The sequence below is a fragment of the Lampetra fluviatilis genome, chromosome 30 (assembly GCF_964198595.1).
Source record: "Lampetra fluviatilis chromosome 30, kcLamFluv1.1, whole genome shotgun sequence".
Taxonomy (NCBI): domain Eukaryota; kingdom Metazoa; phylum Chordata; class Hyperoartia; order Petromyzontiformes; family Petromyzontidae; genus Lampetra; species Lampetra fluviatilis.
In genome coordinates, this window is record NC_136304.1 from 8,112,152 (window position 1) to 8,138,508 (window position 26,357).

Sequence of the window (26,357 nt, forward strand, 5' to 3'; positions counted from 1 at the left end):
GGGGGCTTATGGGACCACGGGTCCCGCTATGAGGTTCAAATGACGGCAGTGAGTCTGTTCACTAGGGCTACCACATTTCTGGGAGGCTTAACCAGAACACGTGGTGAGCTGGCAGAGCCTCGCTCAACCAGCGATGCCCACATCGACACAGTTGCGCCCACTCAATCACTGCACGACCCACACAGCGTGCGGGAATACTGGTTGACATTGACCCCGCTCTCTACTTAGGTAACACCGCCCACTTCTCAGGTAGCCCCGCCCACTACTCGGGGAGCCCCGCCCACTACTCGGAGAGCCCGCCCACTAGTCGGGGAGCCCCGCCCATTACTTGGGGAGCCCCGCCCACAACTCGGGGAGCCCCGCCGCTCGCTCTTATCATGAGTTGAAGCATTTATTCCAGAAATGTTTATACCGGAGAGAAAATCACAGTTTTCAGAAAATATACTTGGCAACCAGGACATTTGGGTGAATAAGAATCACTCAGAGATCTACAGATTCCCCTTGGAGAACCACACATCCACATAGACCCACAGACTCACTCAGAGATCTATAGATTCCGCTGGAGGACCACACACCCGCATAGACCCACAGACCCACTCAGTGATCGATAGATTTCCCTGGAGGACCATGCATCCACATATACCCACAGATTTACCCAGAGATCGATAGATTCCCCTTTAAAACCATGCACCCACATAGACTCACAGACTCACTCAGAGATCTACAGATTCCCCTTGGAGAACCACACACCCACATAGTCCCACAGACTCACTAAGAGATCGATAGATTTCCCTGGAGGACCATGCATCCACATAGACCACAGACTCACCCAGAGATCGATATATTTCCCTTTAAAACCATGCACCCACATAGACTCACAGACTCACTCAGATATCTACAGATTCCCCTTGGAGAACCACACACCCACATAGACCCACAGACTCACTCAGAGATCGATAGATTTCCCTGGAGGACCATGCATCCACATATACCCACAGACTCACCCAGAGATCGATAGATTCCCCTTTAAAACCATGCACCCACATCGACTCACAGACTTACTCAGAGATCGATAGATTCCCCTGGAAAACCATGCACTCACATAGACCCACAGACTCACTCAGAGATCGATGGATTTTCCTGTAGAACCATACACCCACATAGACCCACAGACTCACTCAGAGATCGATAGATTCCCCTGTAGAACCACACACCCACATAGACCCACATACTTACTCAGAGATCGATAGATTTCCCTGGGGGACCATGCATCCACATAGACCCACAGACTCACCCAGAGATCGATAGATTCCCCTGGAGGTCCATACACCCACATAGACTCACAGACTCACTCAGAGACCGATAGATTCCCCTGTAGAACCACACACCCACATAGACCCACAGACTCGCTCAGGGATCGATAGATTTCCCTGGAGGACCATGCATCCACATAGACCACAGACTTACTCAGAGATCGATAGATTCCCCTGGAGGTCCATGCACCCTCATTGACCCACAGACTCACTCAGAGATCGATAGATTCACGTTCGGCTCTGGGAGTGTGGCCTGCCGAGATGGCAGAGAGAGAGAGAGCGGAGCAAGATCTGGAGATAACAGAGATGCATACGAGGGATATGTATTGGCTGTATGACATCACAGTGGTAAGTGACACCACAGCGTATTTTTCAAGTGATATGACATCACATGGCCCACTAGCACATGCCGGTTCTATTCACGTGATGAATGCAAAATGCAGTTGAAGATCCCTGGCGTGCAACACGCGTGGTTCGGAAAGACTCGATTCCCACACACGCAATTCACTGCGTGCACCGCAAGTTTGAGAATCAAAACCATCGATGGATCGATTCATTGCTCCACCACTGCTCATCAGCAGTTAGCTGTACGCAAAACCCTGCTGACTACTTTCATGAACGAAAAAAAATGCCGTAGTTTGTCTGAACTGCATCGATATGCATACAACTTAACACACCCGATATTAACATTTCGCAGATTATTTTTTTAATCCTTGCCTTCAAAACTATTCCAGAGGAGTTGAGCTTTCATATTTATTTTAGCATTTTCAGTTTATATATATAAAGGTTAATTTCAGGACACAATCAGTAGATTACAGCAACTAATACAATTTCATTAAACGGGGCGTGCTTGATAAGATAGTATCAGTTTGTAATTAATTTTGTTTCAGCCTCTCCCTAAAGGCACGGGGAAGCATATGAAAGTTAAATTAGTCTCCAACCACGTTAAAATTATAATATGCTGATTTCTGTGTATGCCTAAGTGCAAAAAAACCCACATTTGTCACATCCGAATATTCATACTTTAATGCAAGACAATTATCACGGCATATTAACTAAAGAGAGCTGCCTGGATTTTGAAACCGAACTTCAATGAGTAGACAAGGGGGTGCATGCATTTGTTGCTGTTTGCAAAACTACGTGGACTCCACCTTCGGGATAGTGTGGCCTGTGCCCGGTTCGTGGCAAAAAGCAGCGACGGACGCGTAGGGGGGTCGGATATTCATACCGTTCTTTACCTTGCCTGCGTAGAAATTCACGTGTAAAAAAAAATCATTACATGCTATTGGATTTGTGATGCATTGGTTGCCAATTCGGGTCATGTAAAGCCTGCAGCGACTTAGAGGCACTGCGTTCACTACAAACAGAAACCCAATCGATTCTCAATCCAAATTTTCACTCATATTAATAATCCACCTAGCGCCTGTGTACACACTGATTTTCATTGCTCCATCTCTTTCGTGGACATCATATCGGATGCATTCCATTCATTGGCTGCCACTCGATTATTTACCACAGAGGCACCAAGGCAACATTAAAACACGAATAATCCACTGCCGAATGAAGACTTCTCCACTCAATTTTGGCCATAGAGATTGTTGGCCATATTTAATAACGCTGGTCAGTGTGAGTTGGTTATGTGGTTGGGGCCACGGATGGGCTCAGATATGACTCACCACTGAGGTTAGTCATGTCCAAAAATGAAACTCAGGTCGCCGGGATTGTAGTGCACTGTGCAAATAACTGGGTCACATGGCTGCACCCCAACCAAAACGCGTTGTTTTAAAATCTGGCCACATCTTAAAAGGAGCCACCTTAAACGTTTGGCCGTGAGCTTGACGTAGGCAGCTTGACATAAGAAACGATGGTGCAACAATCTTGATTTGAAGCTTTCGTGACTGCAGAAATCCATACTCTTTAGTTATTTCGGTAAAGTCACGTAGGTAGAAAAATTCGAAATAAAATAATAATAATCTATTATTAAATTATTATAAAATAATATATTTTTATTTTTTGCTAATTATTTTTCTACCTACGTGACTTCACCGAAAGAACCAAAGAGGATGGTGCAACATTGAGGATCCGAGTGTTGAAGCGACTCGCTCGCGCTGCTCTGAGTTATTTGCGGCATGGCGATGTTTGGCGAGGAGGCGCGAGGTCTCTCTCTCGCGCACGCCCCTTGCCCCGGCGTGGAAACCGGGCGATGGATCCACAGCGACCTCAGAGACGCTTCACGGCAACCTGCGACGGGCACCGCTGGAGTCTGCGTGACCGCTGCGCCGCAGCCGGGGCCAGGGTAATGTTGATGAACGAGCCCATTGCGCCCGGCAGCGATGGGGCTGCGCGCACGGCGCTCTCTTGCGCAACACAAACAGGACGAGGACATTTCCAGCGGGCGCAGAAGGTCGCGGTTCACGAGGCGCGCCGCGTCGCCGCGGCTTTACGGCAACGCCGCGTTAAGTGCACAACAAGAACAACAACATCGCCGATGAATAATTAGCCCGAGGCTTTCAACTCCGTTCGGCGCGTGCCAAGGCGTCGGCGACGATCTGCGGCGGCGCCTGGATGCGCGCCGATTGTGCCGATGACTCCCGTTTGCCGAATGTCGGCGCGCAGCCCGTCAGCTGCAGACGGCGATGGGTGCCGGAACGCCGAGGCCGTCGTGGCCGCCTCGGTGCGCGCGGGGGGCCGATCTCGTCAGTGCCGCCCTCGCCGGGGTCTCGGCGGAGACAACCACAGCAACCGACATTCGCCACGTGCACAATGTACGCGCAGCCTGGATATCTGCTCCCGTGAACGGTGACAGTGCCGTTAAAGGCAGTGAAGCAACGAGTGTAGTACGGGATGACCTGGATTTAGAGACATTACCTGCATTGTTGTTGTGCATCAGAATAAAGCTTTTAATTGATGATTAGATCATGCGCATGGCAGTGCTGTGGGAGTGTAGAAAGATCAACCGCAGTCTAAATACGGACCATGAAAGGATCAAATTCACAGACTGCGGTCTCTGATGACTTGCACGAAGTGCTTTGATGTGGATGCAAGGGCTCGTCAATTACGCGGTGAAAATGACGCAACATGACAATCCGTGTAGAATTCCGTCCTCGTTCTTGTTGCTGCGTAAGCTGCACGGCGGCATCGGCTGGGAATCTGGAGTGCAACGGCGCTCGCCGCGGCAACTCCCCAGCGCGGTGCGGTAATTCATTCATAGCGCGGGGATTGCGGGGAAAGAAAGATGAGCATCGCTGCCTGGAGTGAGCGCCTCCCGCCGCCGAAGCGACGGCAGCGCAAGTCGCCCAGCGCCTGGGCGGTGTTGAGGTTAGCGGAGTTGAGGTTAGCGGAGTTGAGGTTAGCGGTGTTGAGGTTAGCGGTGTTGAGGTTAGCGGAGTTGAGGTCAGCGGTGTTGAGGTTAGCGGAGTTGAGGTTAGCGGAGTTGAGGTTAGCGGAGTTGAGGTTAGCGGAGTTGAGGTTAGCGGAGTTGAGGTTAGCGGAGTTGAGGTTAGCGGAGTTGAGGTTAGCGGAGTTGAGGTTAGCGGAGTTGAGGTCAGCGGTGTTGAGGTTAGCGGAGTTGAGGTTAGCGGAGTTGAGGTTAGCGGTGTTGAGGTTAGCGGTGTTGAGGTTAGCGGAGTTGAGGTTAGCGGAGTTGAGGTTAGCGGAGTTGAGGTTAGCGGAGTTGAGGTTAGCGGTGTTGAGGTTAGTGGTGTTGAGGTTAGCGGAGTTGAGGTTAGCGGAGTTGAGGTTAGCGGAGTTGAGGTTAGCGGAGTTGAGGTTAGCGGAGTTGAGGTCAGCGGTGTTGAGGTTAGCGGAGTTGAGGTTAGCGGAGTTGAGGTTAGCGGTGTTGAGGTTAGCGGTGTTGAGGTTAGCGGAGTTGAGGTTAGCGGAGTTGAGGTTAGCGGAGTTGAGGTTAGCGGAGTTGAGGTTAGCGGTGTTGAGGTTAGCGGTGTTGAGGTTAGCGGTGTTGAGGTTAGCGGTGTTGAGGTTAGCGGTGTTGAGGTTAGCGGAGTTGAGGTTAGCGGTGTTGAGGTTAGCGGTGTTGAGGTTAGCGGTGTTGAGGTTAGCGGAGTTGAGGTTAGCGGAGTTGAGGTTAGCGGTGTTGAGGTTAGCGGTGTTGAGGTTAGCGGTGTTGAGGTTAGCGGTGTTGAGGTTAGCGGTGTTGAGGTTAGCGGTGTTGAGGTTAGCGGAGTTGAGGTCAGCGGTGTTGAGGTTAGCGGAGTTGAGGTTAGCGGTGTTGAGGTTAGTGGTGTTGAGGTTAGCGGAGTTGAGGTTAGCGGTGTTGAGGTTAGTGGTGTTGAGGTTAGCGGAGTTGAGGTCAGCGGTGTTGAGGTTAGCGGAGTTGAGGTTAGCGGAGTTGAGGTCAGCGGTGTTGAGGTTAGCGGAGTTGAGGTTAGCGGTGTTGAGGTTAGTGGTGTTGAGGTTAGCGGAGTTGAGGTTAGCGGTGTTGAGGTTAGCGGTGTTGAGGTTAGCGGAGTTGAGGTCAGCGGTGTTGAGGTTAGCGGAGTTGAGGTTAGCGGTGTTGAGGTTAGCGGTGTTGAGGTTAGCGGTGTTGAGGTTAGCGGTGTTGAGGTTAGCGGAGTTGAGGTTAGCGGAGTTGAGGTCAGCGGTGTTGAGGTTAGCGGAGTTGAGGTTAGCGGTGTTGAGGTTAGTGGTGTTGAGGTTAGCGGTGTTGAGGTTAGCGGTGTTGAGGTTAGCGGAGTTGAGGTTAGCGGAGTTGAGGTTAGCGGTGTTGAGGTTAGCGGAGTTGAGGTTAGCGGTGTTGAGGTTAGCGGAGTTGAGGTTAGCGGAGTTGAGGTTAGTGGTGTTGAGGTTAGCGGTGTTGAGGTTAGCGGTGTTGAGGTTAGCGGTGTTGAGGTTAGCGGAGTTGAGGTCAGCGGTGTTGAGGTTAGCGGAGTTGAGGTTAGCGGTGTTGAGGTTAGCGGAGTTGAGGTTAGCGGAGTTGAGGTTAGTGGTGTTGAGGTTAGCGGTGTTGAGGTTAGCGGTGTTGAGGTTAGCGGTGTTGAGGTTAGCGGAGTTGAGGTTAGCGGTGTTGAGGTTAGCGGAGTTGAGGTTAGCGGTGTTGAGGTTAGCGGAGTTGAGGTTAGCGGTGTTGAGGTTAGCGGTGTTGAGGTTAGCGGTGTTGAGGTTAGCGGTGTTGAGGTTAGCGGAGTTGAGGTTAGCGGTGTTGAGGTTAGCGGTGTTGAGGTTAGCGGTGTTGAGGTTAGCGGAGTTGAGGTTAGCGGTGTTGAGGTTAGCGGTGTTGAGGTTAGCAGAGTTGAGGTTAGCGGAGTTGAGGTTAGCGGTGTTGAGGTTAGCGGTGTTGAGGTTAGCGGTGTTGAGGTTAGCGGAGTTGAGGTTAGCGGAGTTGAGGTTAGCGGTGTTGAGGTTAGCGGTGTTGAGGTTAGCGGTGTTGAGGTTAGCGGAGTTGAGGTTAGCGGAGTTGAGGTTAGCGGTGTTGAGGTTAGCGGTGTTGAGGTTAGCGGTGTTGAGGTTAGCAGAGTTGAGGTTAGCGGAGTTGAGGTTAGCGGTGTTGAGGTTAGCGGTGTTGAGGTTAGCGGAGTTGAGGTTAGCGGAGTTGAGGTTAGCGGTGTTGAGGTTAGCGGTGTTGAGGTTAGCAGAGTTGAGGTTAGCGGTGTTGAGGTTAGCAGAGTTGAGGTTAGCGGTGTTGAGGTTAGCGGTGTTGAGGTTAGCGGTGTTGAGGTTAGCGGTGTTGAGGTTAGCGGTGTTGAGGTTAGCGGTGTTGAGGTTAGCGGTGTTGAGGTTAGCAGAGTTGAGGTTAGCGGAGTTGAGGTTAGCGGTGTTGAGGTTAGCGGTGTTGAGGTTAGCAGAGTTGAGGTTAGCGGTGTTGAGGTTAGCAGAGTTGAGGTTAGCGGTGTTGAGGTTAGCGGTGTTGAGGTTAGCGGTGTTGAGGTTAGCGGTGTTGAGGTTAGCGGTGTTGAGGTTAGCGGTGTTGAGGTTAGCGGTGTTGAGGTTAGCAGAGTTGAGGTTAGCGGAGTTGAGGTTAGCGGTGTTGAGGTTAGCGGTGTTGAGGTTAGCGGTGTTGAGGTTAGCAGAGTTGAGGTTAGCGGTGTTGAGGTTAGCGGTGTTGAGGTTAGCGGTGTTGAGGTTAGCGGTGTTGAGGTTAGCGGTGTTGAGGTTAGCGGTGTTGAGGTTAGCGGTGTTGAGGTTAGCAGAGTTGAGGTTAGCAGAGTTGAGGTTAGCGGAGTTGAGGTTAGCGGTGTTGAGGTCAGCGGTGTTGAGGTTAGCGGAGTTGACGTTAGCGGAGTTGAGGTTAGCGGTGTTGAGGTTAGCGGTGTTGAGGTCAGCGGTGTTGAGGTTAGCGGAGTTGACGTTAGCAGAGTTGAGGTTAGCGGAGTTGAGGTTAGCGGTGTTGAGGTCAGCGGTGTTGAGGTTAGCGGAGTTGACGTTAGCGGAGTTGAGGTTAGCGGTGTTGAGGTCAGCGGTGTTGAGGTTAGCGGTGTTGAGGTCAGCGGTGTTGAGGTTAGCGGTGTTGAGGTTAGCGGTGTTGAGGTTAGCAGAGTTGAGGTTAGCGGAGTTGAGGTTAGCGGAGTTGAGGTTAGCGGTGTTGAGGTTAGCGGTGTTGAGGTTAGCGGAGTTGACGTTAGCGGTGTTGAGGTTAGCGGAGTTGAGGTTAGCGGTGTTGAGGTCAGCGGTGTTGAGGTTAGCGGTGTTGAGGTCAGCGGTGTTGAGGTTAGCAGAGTTGAGGTTAGCGGAGTTGAGGTTAGCGGAGTTGAGGTTAGCGGTGTTGAGGTCAGCGGTGTTGAGGTTAGCGGTGTTGAGGTTAGCGGTGTTGAGGTTAGCAGAGTTGAGGTTAGCGGAGTTGAGGTTAGCGGAGTTGAGGTTAGCGGTGTTGAGGTTAGCGGTGTTGAGGTTAGCGGAGTTGACGTTAGCGGTGTTGAGGTTAGCGGAGTTGAGGTTAGCGGTGTTGAGGTCAGCGGTGTTGAGGTTAGCGGTGTTGAGGTTAGCGGTGTTGAGGTTAGCGGTGTTGAGGTTAGCGGAGTTGACGTTAGCGGTGTTGAGGTTAGCGGAGTTGAGGTTAGCGGAGTTGAGGTTAGCGGTGTTGAGGTTAGCGGAGTTGAGGTTAGCGGAGTTGAGGTTAGCGGTGTTGAGGTTAGCGGTGTTGAGGTTAGCGGAGTTGACGTTAGCGGTGTTGAGGTTAGCGGAGTTGAGGTTAGCGGAGTTGAGGTTAGCGGTGTTGAGGTTAGCGGTGTTGAGGTTAGCGGAGTTGAGGTTAGCGGAGTTGAGGTTAGCGGAGTTGAGGTTAGCGGTGTTGAGGTTAGCGGTGTTGAGGTTAGCGGTGTTGAGGTTAGCGGAGTTGAGGTTAGCGGAGTTGAGGTTAGCGGTGTTGAGGTTAGCGGAGTTGAGGTTAGCGGAGTTGAGGTTAGCGGAGTTGAGGTTAGCGGAGTTGAGGTTAGCGGAGTTGAGGTTAGCGGAGTTGAGGTTAGCGGAGTTGAGGTTAGCGGAGTTGAGGTTAGCGGAGTTGAGGTTAGCGGTGTTGAGGTTAGCGGAGTTGAGGTTAGCGGAGTTGAGGTTAGCGGAGTTGAGGTTAGCGGAGTTGACGTTAGCGGAGTTGAGGTTAGCGGTGTTGAGGTTAGCGGTGTTGAGGTTAGCGGTGTTGAGGTTAGCGGAGTTGACGTTAGCGGAGTTGAGGTTAGCGGTGTTGAGGTTAGCGGTGTTGAGGTTAGCGGTGTTGAGGTTAGCGGTGTTGAGGTTAGCGGAGTTGACGTTAGCGGAGTTGACGTTAGCGGAGTTGACGTTAGCGGAGTTGAGGCTAGCGGTGTTGAGGTTAGCGGAGTTGAGGTTAGCGGAGTTGAGGTTAGCGGAGTTGAGGTTAGCGGAGTTGACGTTAGCGGAGTTGACGTTAGCGGTGTTGAGGTTAGCGGAGTTGAGGTTAGCGGAGTTGAGGTTAGCGGTGTTGAGGTTAGCGGAGTTGAGGTTAGCGGTGTTGAGGTTAGCGGAGTTGAGGTTAGCGGAGTTGACGTTAGCGGAGTTGACGTTAGCGGAGTTGACGTTAGCGGAGTTGAGGCTAGCGGTGTTGAGGTTAGCGGAGTTGAGGTTAGCGGAGTTGAGGTTAGCGGAGTTGAGGTTAGCGGAGTTGAGGTTAGCGGAGTTGAGGTTAGCGGAGTTGACGTTAGCGGAGTTGAGGTTAGCGGAGTTGAGGTTAGCGGAGTTGACGTTAGCGGAGTTGACGTTAGCGGAGTTGAGGCTAGCGGTGTTGAGGTTAGCGGAGTTGAGGTTAGCGGAGTTGAGGTTAGCGGAGTTGAGGTTAGCGGAGTTGAGGTTAGCGGAGTTGAGGTTAGCGGAGTTGACGTTAGCGGAGTTGAGGTTAGCGGTGTTGAGGTTAGCGGAGTTGACGTTAGCGGAGTTGACGTTAGCGGAGTTGAGGTTAGCGGAGTTGAGGTTAGCGGAGTTGACGTTAGCGGTGTTGAGGTTAGCGGTGTTGAGGTTAGCGGTGTTGAGGTTAGCGGAGTTGAGGTTAGCGGTGTTGAGGTTAGCGGAGTTGACGTTAGCGGAGTTGAGGTTAGCGGTGTTGAGGTTAGCGGAGTTGACGTTAGCGGAGTTGAGGTTAGCGGTGTTGAGGTTAGCGGTGTTGAGGTTAGCGGAGTTGAGGTTAGCGGTGTTGAGGTTAGCGGAGTTGAGGTTAGCGGTGTTGAGGTTAGCGGAGTTGACGTTAGCGGTGTTGAGGTTAGCGGAGTTGAGGTTAGCGGAGTTGACGTTAGCGGAGTTGAGGTTAGCGGTGTTGAGGTTAGCGGAGTTGACGTTAGCGGTGTTGAGGTTAGCGGAGTTGAGGTTAGCGGAGTTGAGGTTAGCGGTGTTGAGGTTAGCGGAGTTGAGGTTAGCGGTGTTGAGGTTAGCGGAGTTGACGTTAGCGGAGTTGAGGTTAGCGGTGTTGAGGTTAGCGGAGTTGAGGTTAGCGGTGTTGAGGTTAGCGGAGTTGAGGTTAGCGGAGTTGACGTTAGCGGAGTTGAGGTTAGCGGTGTTGAGGTTAGCGGAGTTGACGTTAGCGGAGTTGACGTTAGCGGTGTTGAGGTTAGCGGTGTTGAGGTTAGCGGTGTTGAGGTTAGCGGTGTTGAGGTTAGCGGAGTTGACGTTAGCGGAGTTGACGTTAGCGGTGTTGAGGTTAGCGGTGTTGAGGTTAGCGGTGTTGAGGTTAGCGGTGTTGAGGTTAGCGGAGTTGACGTTAGCGGAGTTGACGTTAGCGGTGTTGAGGTTAGCGGAGTTGAGGTTAGCGGTGTTGAGGTTAGCGGTGTTGAGGTTAGCGGAGTTGACGTTAGCGGAGTTGACGTTAGCGGAGTTGACGTTAGCGGAGTTGAGGTTAGCGGTGTTGAGGTTAGCGGAGTTGACGTTAGCGGAGTTGACGTTAGCGGAGTTGAGGTTAGCGGTGTTGAGGTTAGCGGAGTTGACGTTAGCGGAGTTGAGGTTAGCGGTGTTGAGGTCAGCGGTGTTGAGGTTAGCGGAGTTGAGGTTAGCGGAGTTGAGGTTAGCGGTGTTGAGGTTAGCGGAGTTGACGTTAGCGGAGTTGAGGTTAGCGGAGTTGAGGTTAGCGGTGTTGAGGTTAGCGGAGTTGAGGTTAGCGGAGTTGAGGTTAGCGGAGTTGAGGTTAGCGGAGTTGAGGTTAGCGGAGTTGAGGTTAGCGGTGTTGAGGTTAGCGGTGTTGAGGTTAGCGGAGTTGAGGTTAGCGGAGTTGAGGTTAGCGGTGTTGAGGTTAGCGGTGTTGAGGTTAGCGGAGTTGAGGTTAGCGGAGTTGAGGTTAGCGGTGTTGAGGTTAGTGGTGTTGAGGTTAGCGGTGTTGAGGTTAGCGGAGTTGAGGTTAGCGGAGTTGAGGTTAGCGGAGTTGAGGTTAGCGGAGTTGAGGTTAGTGGTGTTGAGGTTAGCGGAGTTGAGGTTAGCGGAGTTGAGGTTAGCGGTGTTGAGGTTAGCGGAGTTGAGGTTAGTGGTGTTGAGGTTAGCGGAGTTGAGGTTAGTGGTGTTGAGGTTAGCGGAGTTGAGGTTAGTGGTGTTGAGGTCAGCGGTGTTGAGGTTAGCGGAGTTGAGGTTAGCGGAGTTGAGGTTAGCGGTGTTGAGGTTAGCGGAGTTGAGGTTAGTGGTGTTGAGGTTAGCGGTGTTGAGGTTAGCGGAGTTGAGGTTAGCGGAGTTGAGGTTAGCGGTGTTGAGGTTAGCGGAGTTGAGGTTAGTGGTGTTGAGGTTAGCGGAGTTGAGGTTAGTGGTGTTGAGGTTAGCGGAGTTGAGGTTAGTGGTGTTGAGGTCAGCGGTGTTGAGGTTAGCGGAGTTGAGGTTAGCGGTGTTGAGGTTAGTGGTGTTGAGGTTAGCGGTGTTGAGGTTAGTGGTGTTGAGGTCAGCGGTGTTGAGGTTAGCGGTGTTGAGGTTAGCGGAGTTGAGGTTAGTGGTGTTGAGGTTAGCGGAGTTGAGGTTAGTGGTGTTGAGGTCAGCGGTGTTGAGGTTAGCGGTGTTGAGGTTAGCGGAGTTGAGGTTAGTGGTGTTGAGGTTAGCGGTGTTGAGGTCAGCGGTGTTGAGGTCAGCGGTGTTGAGGTCAGCGGTGTTGAGGTCAGCGGTGTTGAGGTTAGCGGAGTTGAGGTCAGCGGTGTTGACGTTAGCGGAGTTGAGGTTAGCGGTGTTGAGGTTAGCGGTGTTGAGGTCAGCGGTGTTGAGGTCAGCGGTGTTGAGGTCAGCGGTGTTGAGGTCAGCGGTGTTGAGGTTAGCGGAGTTGAGGTCAGCGGTGTTGACGTTAGCGGAGTTGAGGTTAGCGGTGTTGAGGTTAGCGGTGTTGAGGTCAGCGGTGTTGAGGTTAGCGGTGTTGAGGTTAGCGGAGTTGAGGTCAGCGGTGTTGACGTTAGCGGAGTTGAGGTTAGCGGTGTTGAGGTTAGCGGTGTTGAGGTCAGCGGTGTTGAGGTCAGCGGTGTTGAGGTCAGCGGTGTTGAGGTCAGCGGTGTTGAGGTTAGCGGAGTTGAGGTTAGCGGTGTTGAGGTCAGCGGTGTTGAGGTCAGCGGTGTTGAGGTTAGCGGTGTTGAGGTTAGCGGTGTTGAGGTTAGCGGTGTTGAGGTCAGCGGTGTTGAGGTCAGCGGTGTTGAGGTTAGCGGAGTTGAGGTTAGCGGTGTTGAGGTTAGCGGAGTTGAGGTTAGCGGTGTTGAGGTTAGCGGAGTTGAGGTTAGCGGTGTTGAGGTCAGCGGTGTTGAGGTTAGCGGAGTTGAGGTTAGCGGAGTTGAGGTTAGCGGAGTTGAGGTTAGCGGAGTTGAGGTTAGCGGAGTTGAGGTTAGCGGAGTTGAGGTCAGCGGTGTTGAGGTTAGCGGAGTTGAGGTTAGCGGAGTTGAGGTTAGCGGAGTTGAGGTTAGCGGAGTTGAGGTTAGCGGAGTTGAGGTCAGCGGTGTTGAGGTTAGCGGAGTTGAGGTTAGCGGAGTTGAGGTCAGCGGTGTTGAGGTTAGCGGAGTTGAGGTTAGCGGAGTTGAGGTTAGCGGTGTTGAGGTTAGCGGTGTTGAGGTTAGCGGAGTTGAGGTTAGCGGAGTTGAGGTTAGCGGAGTTGAGGTTAGCGGAGTTGAGGTCAGCGGTGTTGAGGTTAGCGGAGTTGAGGTTAGCGGAGTTGAGGTCAGCGGTGTTGACGTTAGCGGTGCCCTCCGTTCGCAGGGAACGTGCGCGCCACAGCCCTGCGTCCAACTCTCGGGTCTGCGCGTTCACCCAGATAGAAGGGTAAAAAACCAATGATCATATTTTTTACTGGCAAATGAGGTTCTAATGGTGCATCCAACTGGTCAACCCGCGTGCCAGGTAGGAGCGGTGGTCAGCTAACGGAAACCCCTCTACGGCTCCTCTCCACCTTCACCCTCTAATTTTCTGTCGTCTGAACAGCGGGCTTCGGGGGATGAGCTCGTGTGTCCACGCTCTCTTTGCTGTTTATTCGATACAACTTTATTTGTTCAATTTACGACGCAAAGATAATGGCAAGATAAACGGAAAGGCCGTAAAGAACACGGAACAAAGATATCGCCGAAAAACTGCTACGATTTATCAATATTGACCAGGGAGTGCATTAGGGGGAAACGCAGAGGAGCTTTTTTTTTCCTTGCCAGATGAGCAGCCTAACGGCTGGCGACAGGGATAATCTGTCTGCGTGGGGAGAGCGCGCGGGACCCTGCTGATGAATGCTTTCAGCTCGACGGCATTTTGGCTCCGCAGTCGGATCTTGCTGGATGCTAATCGGTCACCAGGCCCGAAAGTATCGCTAATCCAAACCGTCTCCTCCGGGCCCCCGCCAATTAGTCGATTGACACGGGGTCGTGGCCTTTCCGACACGCCCCCGGATGAACGCGCGGTACCGAGAGGCCCGCAAAGCCGCTCGGCCGCTCAGCCGCTCGACCTCTCGACCTCTTGACCTCTCGGCCACTCGGCCATTCGGCGCCACCACCACCGGGGGCCGTAGCCTTTCTCCGTGTTCCCGGGATCGGCTGCTATCCCGGGAAATCGTCAAGTCTTCCCTGCACGAGGTTAAAGTCAAGTCCAGTCAAATTGATTTCGGCCTCAGATGAGCATCGATGCGTCGGTGCTTCCTCATCTCTTCTTAACAGCACCAAGCCACTGCTGGAAGTTCCACTTTCATATGGCAGGGGCCATTTAATTCACAGTACAACAACAATCAGGCTATCGATTTATTTCATCCAAACCAAGATTTAAACTCACACCCTTCCGATTTCTAGCTTGTTCCCTCTGCCACTGAACCAGCCGGTGTATCAATAATAACACGACACCACTGGGGACGCGACACATTTACACGGCGCCGCCCCCCCCCACCAGCGTCTTCTGACATCGTGCGATATCCCACTTCCTCCCACGATACATCCCAGCTCATTGCACCTAAGACGGTGGCAACCATGCGATTGGCTCAAGGTCACGGCAGCGCAGAGAAGGTCACCTTCTCCGGCTTCTGAGGTTTCACTTTTCATCCCAGCCGATTAATTTCCCCGGCATGAAACGTGGGAGTCGTATCTGGACGGCTTCGGGATGCCCCTTATCTGCATGATACTTTCAAAGTAGACCCAGAGTGGGAGAAAAGAAGAAGAAAAAAAAAGCGCTCGGATAAGAGTGCGACGGATTTCTCGTTTTTGTTTCAAGATTCGTACGAGTTTTGATAGTCTGGGGGAGACAACACCCTTCTACGAGCAGCATTCAAGCAGCCGAGGAGGCGCAGGGCTCAGGAGATGCTGATTCTCGTGTGCGAGGTGCCCTCCGTTTGTAAGCGCGGGTCACACAAGAGCCGAGCCGAGATGATTAATGAAGCCATAAGGGGGAAACTGTTCATTTTCAGCAACTGTCGACCATAAATAAAACATTAATTAGGGGGTTTTGCGCTCTCTTAATGTTTTATTAACATACTATTACCATTTCCACCACATTAACATATTTTAAAGCCTTGTGCCACATCAAATTCTGAAGGGGGTTGCCCCCGGAGTGGATGGAAGGAATGTGGGTTTTTTTCCCGACAGCGAATTATCAGTGTCATTATTTTGTTCAAGTAATATAACTAAGATTACTTTTCTTGTTTACCCAGGGAAGTCTCACCGAGTCTCAAGACTCGTTTTCAAGAGGGTCTTGCCAAGTTCTCGCGGGATGTGGAAACGATTGCCGTGTTTCTCAATTGAATGATTTTTGCGAGTAAATGTTTCAAATTTCGCAAGTTGGGACCATGGATGCTTGCACGAAATGGTCTACCCTTCTTCAAATGATGTCACGGGATTTATCGTCCACTTGGCAGCAGTATGATGTTGTCAATACGAATGCAGCATTGTTATTATCGTGATTCCACATGTCTGCCCAGCAAAGCCTCACTGAGCCTCAAGGCTATATTTTAGGCATCTCCTACCAAGTTTTCTCAATAGGGTGGCGATGTTACTGCGCGAAATACCAATCGACTAATTCACAGGTACATTTTAAGCAATGGGGATGTTTGGCCAAATCCAAGTCAAACCCGTTTTAGTATTAACCAGGACGGCCTGCCGGATTCGACCTCTGAACCCCTTGGTGGGAAGAGAGAGAGGGCGGGCTTAGGTGTGGTTACGGCGGTTCGCAGGATAAAAGGGCATGGCTGGGGCGGGCGTCCATTGTCTCAGAATGAAGAATTGCCCCCCCCCACCGCTCCCCCCAAGGTAGCTGTGCTGCAGAGAGTCGGGATGATGGCTCTGGACATAGCCCCCCCCGCGCCAATCCAAGAGCCATTCGTCTTCCACTGAGCGCTTCCCCGCACCGCGATCTTAATGGCTCGAGAACGGCATCGGCTCCGAGCGTGACGAATGATCCGGATGAGTCCCACCGTGTTGTCTATTTTTATATTAACGGGGAACGGCCAGAACGAGCTATTTTTTCGCAACCGCAAATGAAACAGCAAATCGCCGCGGTGCCGCCTTCCCAGGGTGGTGCCGGGCAAAGAGGCGCGCGCGCGCGTGTGAAGATTGCGCGAGCTAATATGTCCCGAGTCATTCGGTGAATTAATAAGGAAGGTGACTTCACAACAATGAACGTTTCAATCATGTTGAAAAATAATAGGCCCATTTGCAACATTTAATGTTTGGTAACTAATTGACAAATTGATAAGGCATTGTGAGGTCAGTGGCGACGGATCAAGCTGTAAATGATTCACTTTGCTGAGATGTATTCAAAACTGATGCGTCATCATCATCATCATCATCGTCGTCGTCCACGCTGCTCTTGACAGGAATGTCTCCATCGACCGATCAGCGGAGTCATTTAGGCTGCAGAATGGCAACAGCTATTTGCTGCATTAATGACGGGGCTGTAATTGCTCGTTATGTTGGCGCGTATGGGGGGGGGTGGGGGCAGTTGTATGAGGCCATTAAACTTACCGCAGGTGAAGCTTTTTAAAGTGAAGTTTCTCACGAGAAGAGATAGCGAGCGAGACAAACGGGGGCCGGCGAAACGTGCGCACGTTTACCGAAAGCGTTTGGTCGCTTGTGTATAAAATAAAGCTGCGGATAAACAATCGATCGCTTTGAACGCTGGGATGAGTGTTAAAGAAGTCATCCAATCAGAAATAAATGCTCGTAGTAGCGGCAAAGAAGACAAAATAGGTGAACAGGCAAACAGTGTTAGCTTGTTGTTTGCGCACAAACATCGCTTTTCCGTGCCATCAGCATTCCAGCGTCGTACCGTCGCGATTACTCGCGTCGTAATGTTGCACGGGATAGCGCGCATTTGGCGTTCGGGGGCTGCCTGGGGAGACGGAAGCCTACCCCGCAATTCCAAACCGCTCTCGGCACCCTAGAGGCCTCTTTGCCAAAAAATATGTCTATCCAGAAAGCGCGCCGCCGACTATTATGCCCTTCCGTGCATTTGCATTTCAAAGCACTGCCACGCTGATTATGAATCTTCCAGAGTGGAGGTATTTCAGGTCGGGGGGGGGGGCTTTCGTCGATGGTGGTGGCAACAGCTCAAAGGAAGCGCTGAGCTCGATCCATATTTCTGAGACCCGTGTTGGCCGCGCAAGAAGACAAACATTTTTTCTCTCTCTTCTGACCTTTTCTGTCATGCAAAGCGCGATGTTTTATTTACGGTGTGGATCCTTTGAATGTCCGGGCAGCGCTAACGCGAGTCCCGACTAGGGATATATCCGGCAGTTTAGGGTTGCATTTGTAAATCATTATCAATCATCATCACCCATCGTGCGCTCAGATACATTTCATTTTGCCGCTGGCCTCCGTTGGGGACATTTGCAAATACAGCTTTCACGATGCGCAGCTTCGATACTTCACCCTTTTGGCTCTGTCTATTATTTTCAAATGGGAAGTAAGTCCCATTTCTGTGCAGCACAAACAACGCACGCGATTGTCGCTTCACTGAATTTTTTTTGAACGCAACAATTCCGGTGGATGCATTTCCCTGCAAGTTCCTTGCGTGGGGGCTTTTTTTTCTTCCACCGACCGCACTCTCGCTAACGTCATTATGTTGAGAGAAGCCACATTATGCTGTCTGGTTTCATTAAACCGATGCGGAGGACCATGAAAATTGCAGACTATCAGGTCAGCAAAAACCACGGTGGTGCGTTGAAGTAGTGAAAATGAATTGCCGGAGTTACGATGTGGCATAAATAAGGGACATCAATTGTGTTAATTCTAATTCATTTCAGCTCATTGCAAAGAATTCTTAATCACCCTCTTGTACATCTGCTTCACGGCCCTGTGGCGGCCAGGGAAACGGGTGATGTTGTTATTTCTCCGAACGTTCATTTTTTAAAACTGACAAGCGGACAGGCTGACAGACAGAAAAGACAGATAGCCCTGCAGGCCAGCCTCAGGTAATTAGTATAATTAATTAAGCGTCCCTCTCCGTCACTGCGTTTTGCAAATTCCCTCCCACTTTGCGGCACCCAAGCACGCACTGCACGCTCTGCATTAATTCGCATTCCGAGGGCGTGCGATGCAATTTAAAAAATACATCTCGCATTCCCGCACAGGCCACCTGGAACAGCATCCAGCTATCTGCCATATGCACCACGTAACCCTCCACTTCCCGTCAACACAGCAACAACAACAACAGAAAGGGACAGGCGCATTGCATTACAGGAGACACAGCCCCCACGCGGAGATGAAAAACGGTACCGAGCGTGCGCGCAATAATGCGGTAGAAGCACAGCTCTGCATTATTAATAAAGCCGAGTTACACAGACGTGAAGAGCGCCTGCATCATCGCGGCCCGCTCGTCTGCTTTTCAACAGCCTCAGCAGCAGCAGCCACCAAAACATCCACCTCATCATTGGAACCTCATTTGCCAGTAAAAATATGATAATTGTTTTTTTACCCTTCTATCTGGCAACACAAGTGACACCTTTTTTTACAAGGAGTCATGTTTGCATTGACCACAATACCTGCAGTCATAATGCAAACAAAAAACATAACTCTGATAATGTGCACTGTCCTTAAAGTTGATTGGTCCACACCCGAGACAGCTTTCCTTAGAGCTTAGTCTCACATGGGTTGGACCAGATGACGCCAAAAGGCGCGTAGAAGCACAGCTCTGGCGTCATCTGGTCCAACCCATGTGAGACTAGGCTCTAAGGAAAGCTGTCTCGGGTGTGGACCAATCAACTTCAAGGACAGTGCACATTATCAGAGTTATGTTTTTTGTTTGCATTATGACTGCAGGTATTGTGGTCTATGCAAACATGACTCCATGTAAAAAGGTGTCAGTTTTGTTGCCAGATAGTAGGGTAAAAAAACAATTATCATCCACCTCATCTCCACGACCAAATCCTCGGACGATTTTGGTGGTATTTTAAGCGGTCAATTTGCAGTGCGTTGATGCCACATTCTTTCCTTACATCCCTCTCCCTGTTAAGCTTTTATTGCACCGCACATATATACATACACAGACAGACATTGTGGGATGGGGTGGGGAGGGAGGGGGGGTAACGCTCATTGAGGTCTTGTTATTTTCATGGTGGCTCGCAAGGGAAAGGGGTCACGTTCTCCGGGCTCGGCGTTATGAAAATGTCACCGCGCAAGAAAGGCGCCAGGAATTAACAAAACACAGCGCCGCGGACCCGCTGCTGGGCCACGGGCCACTCCCTGCGAGCACAAAGACACAATCCCACGCACTTCTAGATTTGAAGCTTTCGTGACTGCAAGGATTCATATTCTTGGGTTTTTTCGGTAAAGTCACGTAGGTAAAAAATTAAAATTTAAGTAAAATAAAAATCACGACGTTTCGGAGGCAACACCACCTGAAGACGGAGGCTTGTGTTGCCTCCGAAACGTCGTGATTTTTATTTTTTACTTTATTTTAATTTTAATTTTTTACCTACGTGACTTTACCGAAAAAAAACAAGAATATGAATCCCACGCACCTTTGAAATCACACACGGGCGCGCGTGCACGTACGCATGCACGCGGGGCTAGAAAAGAAAAAAAGGCGACATTTGAATGAGCCCGTTACAGGAAAGAAAGAAATATGAGCAACATCTTCTCCACCTACAACCGCAACGTGGAGCAAGACCGGCACGTGGATGAGTGTGCGCGTGTGTGCACGCTGCCACACACCCGCACGCCGTTCGCGATACGAGCGGTGGCAAAGACCCCACGGCTGCCAGAGTTTGAAAATACCGGAGCCGCTGACACCTCCCAGGGAATGCGAGATCGGGCTTATGTGTTTGGCACATTTGTAAGAAGCAAAAAAACACCGCTGATATTTTGTTTAAGGCACTCGTTAGCCCGATGCCATTTACAGAGACGTCCTCTTCCGAAATCACGCGATCAACGCAGCAGGGTACGATCGGATGTGCAACTGCGTCGAAATGTCGGCCTTACGTCCATTGAGTGTGGGAAGAGGCATGAAGGCGGGGCGAGGAGGCGATAACTGAGGGTGGCAGAGAGGGGAAGCGGGGATGGGCAAGCGACCGAGCAAACTGAAGCGCTAGAATCGAACCTGGACTTGTACGGAGGCGGATGGCGCTCAGAATGAACACACCAGAAAGAGTTTGCAACCCACGGGAAGCAATGCATGTCGAAACAACGACTGCACCAATGAATTCATTAAATAACGAATGAACCCAATGCGTGCAGAAAAGAAGCAAAACAAGAAAGACTTGTCACAACGAATGAAACACGTCGCGAATGAATTTGCGCGAGTGAATGAACGCACAAACGGCCGGGTGTGCTGCACGCGCGCCGGGGCTTGCCTGTACACGTAGGAGTCGTCGGCGCTGCCGTTGTACTGCACCTGGTACATGCGCACGCCGCGCATCCCCTTCCACGCAGTCCAGCGCACCAGCGCCGAGGTGGCCGCCACGTCGACGGCCGCCACGCGCCGCTTGTGGTGCGCCTTGCTCTCGCTCGCGTTGGTGCCGGGCCCCGTGGACGACGAGGGCCGGTTCGGCGTCGCGATGTCGGAGGAGCCCGGGTCGGGCTCGCGCGCCCACCCGGTCTCGTTCGGCGGCCGCGGCAGGTGAATTATGCTGAGCTCCACGTTGGCGATGGCCTCGCCGGCGGCGTTCGAGGCGAAGCAGGTGAAGGTGCCGTCCTCCCTGGGCGACGCCGACAGTATCTCCAGCGTGCCGTTGGCGTGCACGACGGCGCGGCCCGAGGCGCCCACGACGCGGCCGCCGGGCGCCAGCCAGTGGACGCGCGGCTCGGGGTCGCCGACGGCGCGGCAGCGCAGCGTGGCCCGCTGGCCCTCCAGCACGACGAGGCGCGGCGTGTGGTGCGTGATGAGCGGCGGCTCGCACGCGAACTCGTCCTCGCCCACGGCCCAGAAGGCGCGGCCCGAGAGGTGCGCGGGCGACGAGCAGGTCTCCAGCAGGTCCTGCCTCTCCTGCCGCCGCAGCCACAGCAGCTCGCAGTTGCAGTGCAGCGGGTTGCCGGCGAGGCTGACGGCCAGCAGGCCCCCGCCGGCGCCCTGCGCCCTCGAGAACAGCGGGTCGGGCGCCACCGTGCGCAGGCGGTTGGAGCTGAGGTCGAGGCGCGCGAGCTTGTAGAGGTGCGCGAACGACCCCGCCACCACGCGCTCCAGCAGGTTGTGGTCGAGGCCCAGGGCGTGCAGGTTGGTCATGCGCTGGATGGCCTCCCAAGGCACCTTCTCGAGGCTGTTGTAGGAGAGGTCCAGGTCCTCCATGGAGAGCAGGAAGTCGTCGAAGGCGCCCTCGGCGATGTGATCCAGCTGGTTGAAGCTCACGGTGAGGAGGCGGAGGCTGGCGAGGCCGCGCAAGGTGTCCGCGCTGATGTTCGTCAGCCGGTTCCCGTCCAGGTAGAGCGAGCGTAGCACGCGCAGGTCGGCGAACGATCCGGCCTCGACCTCCTCGAGGGCGTTGCGCGACAGCGTCAGGTCCACCATGCCGCTCATGTTGGCCAGGTCCTGTCGGCGCAGGCGCGTGATGTAGTTGTCGGCGAGGCGAAGCTCCACGGTGCGCCGGTCCACCGTGGCCGGCACGGCCAGGAGCCCCTTCTTGGCGCACAGCGTGGCCATGGAAGGCGACAGGTTCTGACAGACGCAGCGGCGGGGGCAGAGCGCAGGCGCTTGGTGCAGCAGCAGCGCCAGCAGCGTCAACACGGCCGGCGCCAGCAGCCGGGTTTCCTGCGGCCCCAGCGGCGGCTGGGCCATGGCGCCGTCAGTCCACGCGCCTGCTGCCGGAGGAGACAATCGCATGAGTTTCGATTTAATTTGGTTGACCGGCTGAGCACTCGAGGGAGCAGTGAAACAAAAATATGGCTCACTTGAACAACAGAGTTGAGCCGGGTCACCAGCCTGACGAAAGGGGCGAGGCGGTAAAGGAAAACAAATCAGGGCAAAAACAAAAATGTGTCGGGTGAGAAATGACGTTTGTTGTCTTTCCCCCGCACCGCCGATAGCACCATTGGTTACGTACGGTGCGAAAGAAGTTTGGCATACTGCACAAACATCAACATACATACGGACCGATCGTAGGCAGCTACAATTATATAATGAAGTTGCACACGGTGAGAGAGAGAGAGAGAGAGCGAGCGAGAGAACGGGTGAGTGGGGGAGTAGATGAAGGCAACGAGCCGAGTGGTGAGCGCCTTGTAAGATGACCCGAGACCCGATGCTGCTGCCCTCGTTTCTCACGTGAGCCTCACCACCGAGAACGTTGATGGTGGTAATAATAATAACAACCATCCGTACGTTTGGCATTCGTGTCGTTCTTGTAGCGCAAGAAAGGCTCTCACGACGGAAGGCCACGTCTTTTCACAGACGAGTATGGTCCGCCAGCCATGCAGTTTAAACAAAAATATTTTTTGCAAGTATTTTTTTTAATTGCAAATTACGATCGCGACACTGGCACACAACGGAGCACGCTGTATCGAAATATTTTACGGGATCTTTAACGTCCGCTGCGGAGCAAGCGGTGCGTATTCATGGTTAATACACCCACAGAATTTACCAAGGCGGCCGCTCTGATCGGAACCGCGAACCCTTTGCAACACGCGGCACGCGCGGCGCCGCGCACGCGCGCCGCTCGCTCGGCTGCGTGACTCGGGCATGGCTGCTCCGGCCACGAACCTCTGGTTGCCAGGCAACAGCACACACCACGACTGGCACCATGCCCCCCCCCCCCCCCCGCAGAAAACTGTGATCTGCTGACCTGCTCAGCACCTTCTCCAACATCGCGCATAACACGAGAACCACGCGTTAGTGACTATTGTCGTTCACGACTGCAGCGAATGGAAGACGTTTCAGAAACGGAGAGGTGGGGGGGTGGGGGGCGGTGCAGGGTGGCCGTGCCGTGCGTTGTCGATCTCTGCTTCAACCTAAACGGGCAGTGGTCACTCGGGGGGGGGGGGGGTTTCTATCAAAATGACGCGAAGCAAAAGCTCCTTAAGCATTCGCTCTTCTACGCGCGCAATGCCAACCTGACAGGGGCATAAAACAACATTCGTCACGTCGCATTACTGCCAAGAAGAGGGATGGCGTGCAGTCCTGGCGGCTAACAGGATTTGTTGAGAAAACTTTATTGCCAACGAGATGTAAATTGGTGGTCACTGCACGTGGAATTGCCTGCTCGTTATTTAAAACATTTTAGGATGGAAATGATTAACAAGCGGCAAAGCGAGTCTACATTTTTTTTTGGTGGGAAAAAATCCACGAATTACCCCCTTGCCCCGTAACCCAATTACTCGCAGACTCGCGCTCAGCAGTGGCAGTGGTCGCTGTCCGTGGTTCTGTGCGTTGCGAGCGTGCACCGTGAATGACGAAGCCTGAAGAACCGTCCACGGCGATGAGAAAATGCTAAATTATCTGTAAAGAAATTAGGCACGAGTCGTTCAGCAAAATCGTCACGCCGGCAGTGTCTTCCACTGCTTTTACGATCCAGACAGACTTTCCAGCTGCAACACATTCCAAAACAGATTGGTCGAGAGAGACATTTCACATCTGCCGTTCAGCTTAATGACACCCTCTTAACCCAACGTGACCGGCAGATTTTTCAAACCAATGTGACTCCCACCTTCACATGCCCGCGCAAACATCGCGGTAAGGGCCCGGATAATTTCGGCCGAATATTAAAAGATAATGTTGATACTCACGACTGCGAAATTGAAATTAGTTTCGAACCAGACCGACGCCTAATGGGAATGCACTTTGGGTGCCGTGCGCGGGCTAGAGATCAATATTGATCTGCACGGGCCCAGGCAGCCTCGCCAGACGCGGCGGTGAGCACTCGGGGAGATAGCTGGGCCCTGCTGCAGGGATCAATGCCCCACACACAATGCAGAGCTGCCTTCAGTCTTGGGCCCTCGAGCCTGGTCCTCAGACCCTAGGCCGGCCTAGAACATTCTATCGTGCTCTAGGCCATCGTCCGTCACCTCACCCCGGGCCGGTGCCTCAGCACCTGAGCGAGAGAGCGCGAGCAGGTTCGCAATAAGGAAAGGTTGCGAGTTCAAATCCTGGTTGGGCATTGACTCAGATCATTCATTCAGCAGTGGTTGTCCTGTGGAGAGGCTCACCCCTGCTATTTGAATGTGGAAATCCCAACACGTTCTCAGCACCACCTCAATGCTTATTTGAGCAGGAAATCACTTTGGACTTTTAAAAAATCCTTAATCTTGGCGTCTGGGCTCTGGCTTCAGTCTGAGGATTTTGAGGGCTTGGATGCTTCGCAATGGTCCCGTGTAATCAAAGTTACGAGAGGTCATGTATGAGCTCTCTCCGTATGAGAGGGCGGTCCAGATAACTCTCGTAAAGATGAACCAGGATGCACGATACGTCAGTGTAAAGTTGTGTTGCTATTTAGGGACCTTTCCTCGAGAAAGCTGGCCCAGTTTATCCAACTGTTGCCCAAAACGTACAAAAAAAACCCATCACTTAGCGCGTAAGCCTTGTCGACCGAGGCGATTATGTCACACGTCATGCGCTCGCCTCCGCTAACGCTGTGTGACGTCACACGTCGCGACAGGGCCTTGAAATCGGACTTGGCCTCATGGCTCCCGGACTTTGTCAAGTCTGGGAGCTTCAGCACCCGCCCGCCCGCCCACCTGCATGTTGATGGCGCAAACGCCCACTGACCAACGAGCTCACCAGCTGAGCGAACGCGCACAGCCACTCCGCCCGGGAAGATGATCAAACACCTGAACATCAAACACCTGAACGTCTGTCCGATTGATCAGGCGGCACGGGGCCGCTCGCTGCTGAGCAAGGGCAGCAGCGAGAGTGGCGGTCAGGATGGGCGGCTGAAACCGCGAGAAACTCAAGCAAAGGGCTCAACCCTGAGCCAGGGGTGGAAATTACACATTCCTACAACAAGGGAAGGGGGAGAGTAAGGGGGGCTCTGTGTTGAGAGGGCTGACTTAACCTTCAACCAGGATTTAAACTGGCAACCTCGCTTTACCGTTGAGCCACCTGGCTGGAAAAGATTTGTATTTGTCACAATCATAACCGTACCGAGTATCCAGATTTCATCATCATCACGATCCATAGGTAGATAGCCCGTAGGTAGCCACTGCACATTTCGTAATTTGTTTCCACTTTTCTCTGCTTTGTGCCAATATGGTCAAGTAGTGCCACGTCTTTCAAGCACCACATATCTTATGTCGACAAGCCATTCCTCTGTTATGTCTTCTTCTCTTCCCGGTTCCCCATTTAGAATTGTGTTTACTTTTATTGTTCCCATTTGTTATTATTATTCATATCTTCTGGGGTTGACTGGTGGTCCAGGGTTCCACTTAATCTCGCCGCACTGACCGGTGTGGTGAAGTCAAACAACCCCCACCGAGATCTCTCCCATGGCATCTTCATCCACCGAGTCCACGGGCCACAACGGAAATCGGTGCCACCCAAGGTCGCAGAAACTTGACGGGCTCCGACTTCATGTACACGGCCAATGAGAGCGAATCATCACGTGATAATCGAACTCACGTCAGACGATTATCACGTAAATGCACTGTCATTGGCCACGTAAACAAATTGGAGCCGCCAAAGTGATGCCACCTTCAGGCGTAACCGCCAGTTGTGGTTTCTGGTCTGGGCTGCTCATGGACTAAGTGGTGGATTGATCAAGGGGGCTGTGCATAATTCTAGATTTGAAGCTTTCGTGACTGCAAGGATTCATACTCTTAGGTTTTTTTCGGTAAAGTCACGTAGGTAAAATATAAAATTAAAAGTTAATAAAAGTAATAATGGAAAAATAAAATAAATTGATGCAGTAATTTAAACTGTGACGGTCCCACCTGATGACGGAGACTTGTGTTGCCTCCGAAACGTCGTGATTTATTATTTTATTTTATTTCCATTATTACTTTTATTAACTGTGCATAATTGTTCACATTTACATGTTGTTGTTATTGTAGTCGTTCACTTGGAAAGGACCGTCTGTAGATCAGTTCCAGCAAAAGACGCAATGCACTGCGAGGCAACCACCCTAAGCGTGTGGTCGCTGCTGTCGCCGCTTCTGTTGTGGCATTCCCATTCTGTCATCCCGCTGTCATCACCTGTTTGACATCCCTCCGTCCTCGCTGAGCCTGCCAAGCCCAGAGCAAAATGTCGGTCTCATATGAGTTTTTTTTTCAATTACAGCCCAATGTAGTGAGTGACAACGTGGGGAATACATCTTTCGAATAACCCCCCACCACCCAAAAATCTCATGGAAAATATTTCTGTTACATCTGGCTCAATATTCCCTCCAAGCGGTAGCTACAGATTTCTGCATTGCCTCGGCGATTATTCACGTGCGGCGGGGGGGGGGGGGCGGGCGCGCCACTGCGCAGCCTGCGGCCCGTGGGAAGTGCCCCCCCCCCGCCCCCTCGCCAACCGCCCCCTCACCCGGCCCCCTCGCGGGAGCGCGGACACGCGGGCAACCCGCGGCGTTGAAAGGCGCTCCCGGAGAGCACCCTTTGACTCGCGTTCGCAAGGCCACCGCGGGACGCACCTCGCAGACAGCTGCCCCGATGAAAGCCGGGACCGCTGCCGCCGCACGGCCTCTCCGGTTTTTCATCACCGGCGACGGCACCCAGCCCCGTCGGCGGCCGTCCCTCGTTCAACGGGGAGACCTTGAGCTTGCGGGGTTGTTGTTGATTTTTCTTTTGGGGTGAATAGACGCCAATGGCGATCGTGCTTTTTGTTTCCCAAGTT

At 52.5% G+C, this 26,357-nt stretch overlaps 1 protein-coding gene across 2 annotated transcripts in view; it reads right to left on the minus strand.

Moving 5' to 3' along the window:
- The window catches only part of LOC144943225 (leucine-rich repeat and fibronectin type III domain-containing protein 1-like), a 46,312-nt gene that overhangs the window by 8,923 nt on the left and 11,032 nt on the right, over positions 1-26,357 (minus strand). The window contains exon 2 of one of the 2 annotated variants that reach the window (XM_078870527.1): positions 19,960-21,397. In XM_078870527.1, the coding sequence (XP_078726653.1) occupies positions 19,960-21,377 (1,418 nt within the window). In that variant the 5' untranslated portion in view covers positions 21,378-21,397. Of the gene's footprint in view, positions 1-19,959; positions 21,401-26,357 lie in introns of both variants that reach the window. The other variant, XM_078870526.1, reaches the window with a different exon arrangement.